The sequence below is a fragment of the Dama dama genome, chromosome 9 (assembly GCF_033118175.1).
Source record: "Dama dama isolate Ldn47 chromosome 9, ASM3311817v1, whole genome shotgun sequence".
In the NCBI taxonomy this organism is placed as follows: domain Eukaryota; kingdom Metazoa; phylum Chordata; class Mammalia; order Artiodactyla; family Cervidae; genus Dama; species Dama dama.
In genome coordinates, this window is record NC_083689.1 from 17,322,313 (window position 1) to 17,334,450 (window position 12,138).

Sequence of the window (12,138 nt, forward strand, 5' to 3'; positions counted from 1 at the left end):
CTCACGTGAAAGTAAAAGGACTCAAAATATAAATGTTGAAGAAATTCCAGGAAGGGAAATCAGAAGATGATGAGTATCCTAACTTATGATTGCAGAAAAATAGCTGTATGATAATTCATCATTTGTGAAATTTCTTGTAAATGTATGATTTCCCTATTTAGTCTCTCAGTTACCTTGTTTGTGCCTTTAGATAATTAGGACAGAAAGTCAGAGACACATATGTTGATATTTCAGATAAAGACTATAGAAAAGCAACTGCTGTAGAAAAGTACTTTCCTGGGTAAAGACCCCAGGTGATAGAATGGACAAACAACAAGGTCCTGCTGTATAGCACAGAGAACTATATTCAATATCCTGTGATAAACCATAATAAAAGGATATAGAAAAAATGCATATGTATAAATGAATCATTTCACTCTTCAGCAGAAATTAACACAGCATTTTAAATCAACTCTACTTCAATAAAAAATTAAAACTGAAAAGAAGAAGGATCCCAGGTGAAAGAATAAGTAGATATCAGGGCAAGAGCAAGTAGACTAAATTGTTGGGACTAGGGATGGTTCAACATTGGGAATGAACATGTTGCCAATTTAATTTAATTTATTTTTGACTATGCTGGGTCTTTGTTGCTGTGCAGGCTTTTTCCTCTAATTGCAACAAGGAGGGGCTACTTTGTAGTGGTGGTGTATGGGTTTCTCATTGTGGTGGCTTCTTCTGTTGCAGAACACGGGCTCTAGGTGCTCAGTAGTTGTGATTTCCAGGCTCTAGAATACAGGCTCTATAGCTGTGGTGCACAGGTTTAATTGCTCCACTGCTTGTGGAATCTTCCCGGATCATGGATTGAACTGTGTCTCCTGCACTGGCAGGCAGATTCTTTACCATTGAGCCAACAGGGAAGCCTGGACTTGGTTATTTAATGAGCAGAAACTTTGTATTCCTTTTTTCTCTTTCTATCTTTCTTTTATTAATATTAGCATCTTATTTCTTTTGTCTTCTCTCCATTTAGTAATTTCCTTGAGGGAGAGAGTTGTTGAAGGTTTGGGAGTCAAACACCCAGAGGTTTTGATGAGCTGCAACAATGGAGAAATACTGGTTTGTACACTCACCTACTTATTAATTTACTCGCCATAGTCATTTGGAGGGTCCCTGTGTGCTAAAACCTCTGCGCTAGATCTGCAATCGTGACCCAGGAATCGAACTCTCATCTCTTACACAATCTGCATTGGCAGGCAGGTTCTTTATCACCAGTGCCACCTGGCAAGCCTGCAATACATCACTAGGAGATAAAATTACTTTCCTCTTTTCCAAGGCAGTTGATCCATTAACATGCACAACACACTCCAGGGAATACCAAAAACCTCAGGCATTCTCATATACTCTCTACTAGTCTGTTGAATAAAGCAAGTTGGAATGCAAGAGAACAAACCACACTTACTAAAATTCAAGGGAATCTTTTTACAAACTATCATACTTCAAATATGAGCCCTGAAAAGTAGACTTCCTTTCAGCTGATCAGAAGTCACTAGAGACTATTGCAAGCAGCTCACCTTGCCCAAAGCATTAGATTGAATGAAAATAGTCATCTATAATCAAACAATTTGCATATGATATGGTCATTTTTATCTTTCCAAAGACACTGTCTGCCTTGAATTTTTTTAAATTATTGACTGGCAATGGACATACTAGCACTATATTATTTTCAGATGTACACCATAATGATTCAATATTTGAAGACATTCAATACTCTATATTTCAAGATGATCACAATAAGCCAGTTAATACCAGATCACAAGATCACAGACACAAGAAAAATTTTTTCTTGTGATGAGATCTTTTCAGGTCTACTCTCTTAGCAACTTTCAAATATGCAAATAGTCACTGTGTTGTACATTACAACCACATGGCTTATTTATTTCATAACTGGAAGTATGCACTTTTTGACCCCCTTCACCCGTTTTACCCATCCTTCATCCTCCTACTTGGGTAGTAATACCTAAGGAGACTGACAGTGATGACAGCCAATGGTGGTCTTTCTCCTTTGTAATTAGGGGCATTACAGAATAGCAAGTGTGCAAAAACACTTGTATCAAGGCAAACAGAACACTGACAATCATTGTATTGTTGTTCAGTCACTAAGTCGTGCCCAACTCTTTGCCACCCCATGGACTGCAGCATGCCAGGCTTCCTTGTCCTTCAATACCAATGCCCTTCAGTATGAGTCAGTCTTATGCTATTTCTTATTGCTGGTTATAGGACCCATTTCTCTGGGTACAGAACCCCCAGGACCAGGGGTGGTGAGAGTCGGAGTGCAGGTGGACTCTAGATGAGTGTCCTCATCTTCTTAGCTCTTTCTAAGCATCACTATAATGTGGGTGCCGCATATGACTCACCCTTTCTGGTTCATATGTAAATAGCCTGAGAGAATTTGAGAGACTGTCTCAGATATCTTTCTTTCCTCCTAAATATTTAATGAGCACCATAGAGAACAAATTTTTGTGTGTGATGATTTTAGTATCTAATGGTAATGAAATGGTTTAAGACTTGAAGACTTGGCCATGTTTTCCTTGGACATTTTAACCAGTCCCTTAACATCACAGGTAAAGGGTGTTTCATCATGTGACAAATATCCAGGAAACATATAGCCTTCTTTCTATAAGATATTGATTGTCCTTGGTATTTGTTGTTGTTGTTCAATTGCTAAGTCATTTCTGACTTTTTGTGACCCCATGGACTGCAGCATGCCAGGCTTCCCTGTCCTTCACTATCTCCCAGAGTTTTTTCAAACTCATGTCCATTGAGACAATGATGCTATCTAACCATCTCATCCTCTGCCACCCCCTTCTCCTCCTGTCTTCAATGTTCTTGGTATACCAGGTTAAAAATTTGTAAATGTGTTTTATTATTTAGTGAAAATATTTCCTTTATTTTTCCATAAGAAATAAACCTTAGTTCTACTTATCCCACAATTCTCTGTCTAGATATTTGACAAATTTTCTCACCTCTGAGGCATCATTATCAACGCTTTTCTGGCTCCCAGACAAGGCAAATAACCTAGAACAAGTTACTATATTTCACTGGACCTTATGTACCACTTTTGCCTTAGAGCAAGAATGAACCATTTATCTCAAAGGTCCAAATTTGCTCTCAATTTTTAATTTAAAAATATTTTTTTTTTTTTTTTTTTTTTACAAAATGTACTTTTTTATTTTCCTCTACACTGGGTCTTTGATGCTGTATGGGGCTTTCTCTAGTTACAGTGTGTGGGCTTCTCACTGCAGAAGCTTCTCTTATGGAGCATGAGCTCTAGGGCATGAGGGCTTCAGCAGTTGTGGCACATGGGCTTTGTTGTGCTGCAGCCTGTGGGATCTTCCTGGACCAGGGATCAAACCCATGTTCCCTGCATTGGCAGGTGAATTCTTATTCACTTGGCCACCAGGGAAGTTCTGCTCTAACTTTTTTTTTTTTTAATTTGATGATCCTAAGCCAGAGATAGAGGCTTCCATGGTGACTCAGTGGTGAAGAATTTGCCTGCAAGCAGCAGACGTGGTTTTGATCCTTGCATCAAGAAGATCCCCTGGAGAAGGAGATGGCCACCCACTCCAGTATTCTTGCTTGGGAAATCCCATGAACAGAGGAACCTGGTGGGCTATATAGTTCGTGGAGTTGCAAAGAGTCAGACACAACTTAGCAACTGAACAACAACAAGCCAGAGTTCAAGAGGGTGGATGAGTATCCCAAAGATCAGTGGACAGTGGTTGAAATGCTGCATAGAACAAGTAACAGAATATAGGATTCGTAAGCTTTGTCATGTTAAGTATTTTATACCCAATCCTCCACTTTAAGAAGTTAAAGAAGTAGACTCTGGGTTTCCCTGGTGTCTCAGAAAGTAAAGAATCTGCCTGCAATGCAGGAGACCCGGCTTCGATCCCTGGGTTGGGAAGATCCTCTGGATAAGGGAATGACAACTCACTCCAGTATTCTTGCCTGGAGAATCCCATGGACAGAGAAACTGGGCGGGCTACAGTCCATGGGTTCCCAAAGAGTAGGACAGGACTGGGCGACTAATACACACAGAGAGACTCTAGAGGCTTTCCAGTGCCTATTTCATTTTTTGTTTTCATTCCCCACCCCCCTTCTTCAATCATCTAGCTGATGCATTAGCAACATGGAATCAGGAAATCAGACACGTGGTTTAGAATTTTTACTCCTGGGATTTTCCCAAGACTCAGAAAAGCAGTACATCTTATTTGGGCTGTTTCTATCTGTGTTTGTGGTCACTGTGTTCGGGAATCTGCTCATCATCCTGGCCATCAGCTCAGACCCCCACCTCCACACCCCCATGTACTTCTTCCTTTCCAACTTGTCCTTGGCTGACATAGGTTTCATCTCCACCACAGTCCCCAAGATGATTGTGAACATCCAGACACAGAGCAAATCCATCAGCTATGCAGGCTGCATCACCCAGATGTGTCTTTTCATGGTTTTTGGAGGTATGGACACTTTTCTGCTGACTGTGATGGCCTATGACCGCTTTGTGGCCATCTGTCACCCCCTGCACTACACAGTCATCATGAACCCTTGCCTCTGTGGTCTGCTGGTTCTGGTGTCTTGGTTCACCAGCTTGTCACACTCCCTGATCCAGAGTCTGTTGATGTTGCGGCTGTCCTTCTGTACCAACTGGGTCATTCCACACTTTTATTGTGATCTTGCTCAGGTCCTCACACTTGCCTGTTCAGACACACTCATCAATTACATCCTGCTGTATATGATGACTGGACTTCTTGGCATTGTTCCCTTCTCAGGGATCCTTTTCTCCTACACCCGCATTGTCTCCTCCATTCTGAGAATCCCATCAGCTCATGGGAAATATAAGGCATTTTCTACCTGTGCATCTCACCTCTCTGTGGTTTCCTTGTTCTATGGGACAGGCCTTGGTGTGTATTTCAGTTTTGATTCATCTTCCTGGAGAGGCATGATCGCCTCGGTGATGTACACTGTGGTCACCCCCATGTTGAATCCCTTCATCTACAGCCTGAGGAACAGGGACATCAAGAGGGCTCTACAAAAAGTCCTTGGAAGAACACTCTGTGTTCAGTGGAAGGAACACTGTTCCAAGGGTTTTGAGCTGACAGTGATAGCAGTAGTTGGCTAAAGAAGTCCTGCCTCTTTCTTGTGTGTGTGATTTGAATAAACATATATTTTATTTAAACAGAACATTATATTTTAATGTAGATATCTTGCATTCAGTTCATTAAAAAATATCAGAATTGTTTTGAAACACATTTCATGAACTTAGAATTTCAGCTATTATTTAATAATTTTACATATGTAGAGAAAGTGTTTTTAAATGACCACTCATTGAATTTTAGAATGTAGACCTACGCTTAATTACTCAACAGCTTGCATTTACTCAGTATATTTTATTGTCATTCAAGTGTTTGAAATCCTGACTCTTTAAAATTTTTTTTAATTGGAATATAGTTGATTTACAATGTTGTGTTAATTTCAGGTGCACCGCAAGTTTTTTTTTTTTCAATTTCTCCTTTATTTTCCCCTCCCCCCCCCCCCCCGGTGGGTTTTGTCATACATTGATATGAATCAGCCATAGATTTATACGTATTCCCCATCCCGATCCCCCCTCCCACCTCCCTCTCCACCCGATTCCTCTGGGTCTTCCCAGTGCCCCAGGCCGGAGCACTTGTCTCATGCATCCCACCTGGGCTGGTGATCTGTATCACCATAGATAATATACATGCTGTTCTTTCGAAACATCCCACCCTCACCTTCTCCCAAAGAGTTCAAAAGTCTGTTCTGTACTTCTGTGTCTCTTTTTCTGTTTTGCATATAGGGTTATCGTTACCATCTTTCTAAATTCCATATATATGTGTTAGTATGCTGCAATGTTCTTTATCTTTCTGGCTTACTTCACTCTGTATACTGGGCTCCAGTTTCATCCATCTCATTAGAACTGATTCAAATGAATTCTTTTTAATGGCTGAGTAATATTCCTTGGTGTATATGTACCACAACTTCCTTATCCATTCATCTGCTGATGGGCATCTAGGTTGCTTCCATGTCCTGGCTATTATAAACAGTGCTGCGATGAACATTGGGGAGGTGCACCACAAATTTAATCAGTTATATATATATATCCATACTATTCTTTTTCAGATTCTTTCCTGTATAGGTTACCGCAGAATGTTTAAGATTCTTTTATTGGAGCATGGTTGATTCACAATGTTCTGCTAGTTTCTGCTATACAGCTAAGTGAATCAGTTGTGTGTATGTCCACACTTTCTCAGATTCATCTCCCACACAGGTGATTACAGGATATTGAGTAGGGTTTCTAGTGCTATTCAGTAGGTCCTTACTAGTTGTCTTTTATACATAGCAGTGTATATATGTTAATCACAATCTCCCAATTTATCATCCCCCCACATTTTCCTTTGGTAACTATAAGGTTGACTTTGGGATCTATGACTCTATGTTTTGTGAGTTTGTTTGTATCATTTTTATTGCTTTCCACATGTAAGTGATGTTAAAGATATTTGTCTGACTTACTTCACTTAGTTTGATAATCTTTAGGTCCATCCATGTTGCTGCAAATGGCATTATTTTGTTCATTTTCACAACTGAGAAATATTCCATTGTATATATGTACACATCTTCATTCATTCCTCTGTTGATGGACATTTAGCTTGCTTCCTTGTCCTGATTTTGGTGAATAGTGTTGCAATAAACATTGAAGTGCATGTATCTTTTTGAATTATGGTTTTCTCTGGCTATATGCCAAGGAGTGGGATTGTGGGATCATATTCTATATGTACTTCTATATTTAGTTTTTTAAGGAATCTCCATAGTGGCTGTACCAATTTACATTCCCACCAACAGTATAGGAAGGTACCCTTTTCTCCACATTCTCTCTGACAAGAAATTTTGCCTTTTAATCACATCGAGTTTTATTTATCATCCATTCTCTGCAAGGGACTTTGGTCAGAATTGCCTAGTGAGTACTTTGTCTTCACCTCTTACAATGATTAACCTCAGTCCTACTCTGCATCCCTCCTTTTACTTATCCATCATTGTAAATTGGATTGGATTTCCAGTCCTCCAGGTTGATACCAGCCACTTCAAGTACAGACTCAGAATAGTTGAATAAGAATTACGAAATAGTGCTTATTATCAATATCATTGCTAGTTTTTATCAAATTCATTTATTCAACAGTACTTACTGAGCGGTGCTCAGTGTGCCAGGCTGATGCAAATATCTGGAACACAGAAGTGAAGGGAGGGAAAAAAAGACAAAAATCTTTGCCTTCTTAAAGCTTAAGTCCTGGATTTCAGCGTTTATCAGATCATGCTCTATGTCCAAACAGAAAATACACTGACAAATAAATTATTTGATTTTCAGCATGGTTGACTTTTCTGCATATACTTAGCATGTTTCCAAAATAAGGTATGAGCATGTATCACTAGAGACAGAAAAACTGCAAGGCCAAGCATATTAGAACAGGTCAGTTGCTAATAAATTGTTGGTTCTAGTTGCCTCATTTTACAGGTGAATTTACTGAGGTTGAAACACAAGATCCAGATGGTGACAAAATCTGGCTGAAAGAGGACATATGTCCAGATATTGTGCCAGGACAGAGTGCTGGATTGGAATTCAAGAGAGTAGGAATTGAATCACAGAATTGCCACCCTGGACATATGTGATACTGAGCAGCTTCAGGGAATACAGAATATGTTCAAACTACTAGATGTCTTGATGAATGTTTATTTTCACATCTTCTTCACCATAAAGAAATTGGATGGGACTTTCCCTGGTGGTTCAGTGACTGAGAGTCTACCTGCTAGTGGAGGGGACATGGGTTTGATCCCCGTTCCAGTAAGATTCCACATGCCATGGGGCAACTAAGCTTGTGCACCACAACTACTGTGGCTATGGTCTAGAACCCATGAGTCACAGCTACTGAAGCTCATCCACACTAGACCCTGTACTCCACAACAAGAGGTCACCACAAGGAGAAGCCCATAGTCATCACTACTCTCACAACTAGAGAGTAGCCCCCACTTGCCACAGCTAGAGAAAGCCCACAGGCAATAAGAAAGATCCAGCACAACCAAAAAGAAATATAAATAAATAAATATTTTTTAAAAAATCAGATGATGCATTGTCTTTGAATGTTTGTGTTTGCCAAGGCACTGCAGGCTGGAAAGGCAAACATAAATGCATAAATATTCATCTCTGTAAAGAAGAATCTTTGCTCACACCAGGACTGGAGTAAAACTGAATCAACTGGTCACCAAGTTACATCCTTGAAGAGTGTTACCATTTTGAAGAACAAGAATGGGCTTCCAAATGGGGATCTCATCTCCTACTTAATCCGTTTATTCTCTAGGCTTTGTGACTGAGAGATTGGGTCTGGCAACTTGGAAAAGAATCATTATTTTCAATTGTGGGAACTGACTATTTTTTTGAAATTTATTTTTAAGTAGAGGATAATTGCTTTACAATATTGTTTTGGTTTCTGCTATACATCAATATGAATCACGCATAAGTATACATACATTCCCTCCCTCTTGTGTCTCTCTCCCACCTCCTACCCCATCTCATCCCTCTAGGCTGTCACAGAACACCCAGTTGAGCTCCCAGTGTTATACAGCAACTTCCCATTGGCTATCTATTTCACAATGGTAATGTGTATGTTTCAATGCTGCTCTCAATTCGTCCCACCCTCTCTTTTCCTTGCTGTGTCCATAAATCTGTTCTCTATGTCTGAGTCTGTATTCCTGTCCTGCAAATAGGTTCATCAGTACCATTTGGCTAGATGCCATATATATGTGTTAATATATAATACTTGTTTTTCTCTTTATGACCTACTTCACCCTTCAAGTCCCCTCTTTTGGAAGCCCATTCTTGTTCTTCAAAGTCAAAGTCTTCACTCTTCAAAGTCAAAGGCTTTGTCATAGTCTCCATAGAACCTCTCATTTCCCCATTAATACTTGTTATGGAATGAATACTTGTGTCCCCTCAACATGCATATGCTGAAACCTACCTCCCATGTGATGGTTTTAGGAGGTGGTTCTTTGGGGAGGTAATGAGGATTTGATGCTGTCAGGGGGATGGGCCCTCATGATGGGGTTCTTACTCTTGTGAGAGTCATGAGAGAGCTGCTTTTTCTCTCTGCTCTTTGCCCTGTGAGGACACGATGAAAAGTGAACAGTCAGCAGTCTGAAAGAGAGTCTTTATCAGAATTCAGTGATCCTGGAACCTAGATCTCAGACTTCCAGCCTCTAGGACTCTAAGAAATACTTTTTTTTTTTAAAACTGTTAACAAGCCCCTCCCCCATTTATAGTGTTTTGTTACACCAGTCCAAACTGATTTAGCAGTCTTTTCTTCAAGTAAAAGTGAAAATTTGCATAACCCATTTGTTTTATGATATAACATCTTAAATAAAAAAGAGTCTCTCTATACACTCATTTGCTATTTGTCCAATTTACCAAAATTGTAATAAGTAAGGCTCTCATATCTTTTCCTCATAAATTATTTCCAATCCAGGTTTTCTGCTATAGTGGTTTTGTGATATTAAGAATTTGAGCCTTCTTATCCTACTTAAAAATGATTATTTATCTTCTGAATAGGTTCAGGGTTCAGATTCAAAAGCTTTTATAGGATTGACTGGAAAATGTCTATCTCGTCCTTCTGAAGGAAGGAAGAAAGGTAAAAGTGAAAAAAGGTAAAAAGGAAGAAAGGAAAAAACACTGAATTTGTTCTTGGAAAGATTGAGTTTGATGTGTCCATGAAACACCTCACTAGTAATTTCCACTTGGCAATGGAATGTGTTGGTCAGGTGTTCCATCTTAATTAATGGCAGTAGTGAAACAGAAAGTTGCTCAGTCGTGTCTGACTCTTTGCTACCCCATGGACTATACAGTCCGTGGAATTCTCCAGGCCAGAATACTGGAGTGGTTAGCCTTTCCCTTCTCCAGGGGATCTTCCCAACCCAGGGATTGAATCCAGGTCTCCCACACTGCAGGCAGATTCTTTACCAGCTGAGCCACTAGGGAAGCCCAAGAACAGTGGAGTGGGTAGCCTGTTCCTTCTCCAGCAGATCTTCCCAACCCAGGAATTGAACTGGGGTCTCCTGCATTGCATGTGGGTTCTTTACCAACTGAGCTATTAGGGAAGCCCAAAGGCAGTAGTGGAGAAATCAGTTCATCTCCCACCACGGCTACTTGCACAGACATGGCACTAGTTGAAAATTTTCCATTCTTTTATCTTTGTACCTCAAGGGAGCTGAATTGTTTGGAGAGTAGAAGGCCAATAGAACAGTTCATTTAATGAGGAGCTGTGAGGATCCCACCCCTGAGACCCTGCAAACCATAAGCATGTTCTTTTTACCCCTTAGATATAATTCTCTGAGCCCAGCCAAGTGAAAACTCAACTGGACTTCCCAAGGACAGAAAATGGAGAACAGAAACCTTCAGTGATAAATGTCAGAGTATGTTCCTCAGGGTTTTGCTTATGGAGTAAGAAAAAAAAAAGGAGCGGGGGAGAAAGTGGATATCAGCCTTTACCTCTAGCAGAGTGAGACTGGGAAATGTTGATTTATTCTAAGGCAGTGAAATCCCTGTACTTTGAAGGTGCTTTAGTTTCTACTGACACCAGTGTTTTCCACATCTTGCTGTTTCCTTCTCTGTTTTCTTAGACTCTACTAAAATCTCTCTCCAATAAGACTTATTTTCCAGAGAAGCTCTGCCTCTTCTCTGCTCTTTCCTTTGAATTGTAGGCTCCTACTTGATTTCCTGTGACCAAGTACTCATTCATTAACTACTGACTAGTGATACGCACCAGGTAACGTCTAATATATTCCTCATGTGATGGAATTTATCTATTACATTGCTCAAATGTTTTTGCAGCAGATTGAACTTACTGATAAAACTTAAGAGATCCGTATTGATTGTATTCTTTTTGTTGCTTCACTTTAGTGTCCTCAGTATCATTGACAAATAATACAATTATTTCTCATGTTCTGTACTCAGGCTCATTTTCTTTTCTCATCTTACCAATATCTTTAATCAGCAGTCCCCAACCTTTGGCATCAGGGACTGGTTTCATGGAAGAAAATTTTTGCATAGATAGAGGTTGGGGGGAAGGTTTTCGGATGATTCAAGTGCATTACATTCATCGTGCGCTTTATTTCTATTATTATTACTTTGGAATATATAAAGAAATAATTATACAGTTATCACTTGCCACTCACTGATAGAGTTTTGATATGAGTCTATAAACATTTGATCTCTATGCAGTCAAGGAGTTTCCCAGAGGTGCTAGTGGTAAAGAATCTGTCTGCCAATGCAAGAGACTTAAGAGATGTGAGTTTGATCCCTGGGTTGAGAAGATTCCCTGGAGAAAGAAACGGGAACCCAGTCCATTACTCTTGTCTGGAGAATCCGATGGACAGAGGAGCCTGGCAGACTATAGTCCACAGGGTCACAAAGAGTCGGACACGACTGCAGTGACTAAACATGCACTGTGCAGTCAAACCTCTCTGCTAATGATAGTCTGTATTTGCAGCCACGCCTCAGCACTAGCATCACTGCTTCAGCTCCACCTCAGATCATCAGGCATTCGATTCTCATACGGAGTGCACAACCTAGGTCCCTCACATGCACAGTTCACAGTAAAGTTTTCTCTCCTATGAGAATCCAGTGGCATCACTGATCTGACAGAAGGTAGAGCTCAGGTGGTAATGTTGGTGACGGGGAGTGGCTGTAAATATAGGTGAAGCTTTGCTTGATCACCTGCTGTTCACCTCCAGCATCCCAGACTTTGTGGACCCCTATCTCTAACCAGGATATATGGGGATATAATCAGGATATTATATAATCATATATAATCAGGATAATCATATATATAATATATATAATCATATATATAATATATATAATCATATAATCAGGATAATATGGGGAGATAGAAGTTGAAGTAGATGGCCTGTCATGAATTTAACAGAATTGGCCTGTTCATGAATTTAACAAATACTTTAGCATTTTGTAGAATATTCTACTGGCTGTAGTTTTAAAATATCTATTTTTGGTTGGGTTAAGAAACTGTCTTTTGTATCCCCATTTAG

At 39.9% G+C, this 12,138-nt stretch overlaps 1 protein-coding gene across 1 annotated transcript; it reads left to right on the forward strand.

The window, feature by feature from the left end:
• The first annotated feature begins 4,165 nt into the window (after positions 1 to 4,165).
• On the forward strand, positions 4,166 to 5,152 carry LOC133062751 (olfactory receptor 7D4-like). Its single transcript, XM_061152149.1, has one exon. The coding sequence runs from the start codon at positions 4,166 to 4,168 to the stop codon at positions 5,150 to 5,152; it is 987 nt and encodes a 328-aa protein (XP_061008132.1).
• The last annotated feature ends 6,986 nt before the right edge of the window (positions 5,153 to 12,138 follow it).

Bases quoted from the DNA above. Each gene is read 5' to 3' on its own strand.
- LOC133062751 (XM_061152149.1), top strand. From the start codon at position 4,166: ATGGAATCAGGAAATCAGACACGTGGTTTAGAATTTTTACTCCTGGGA.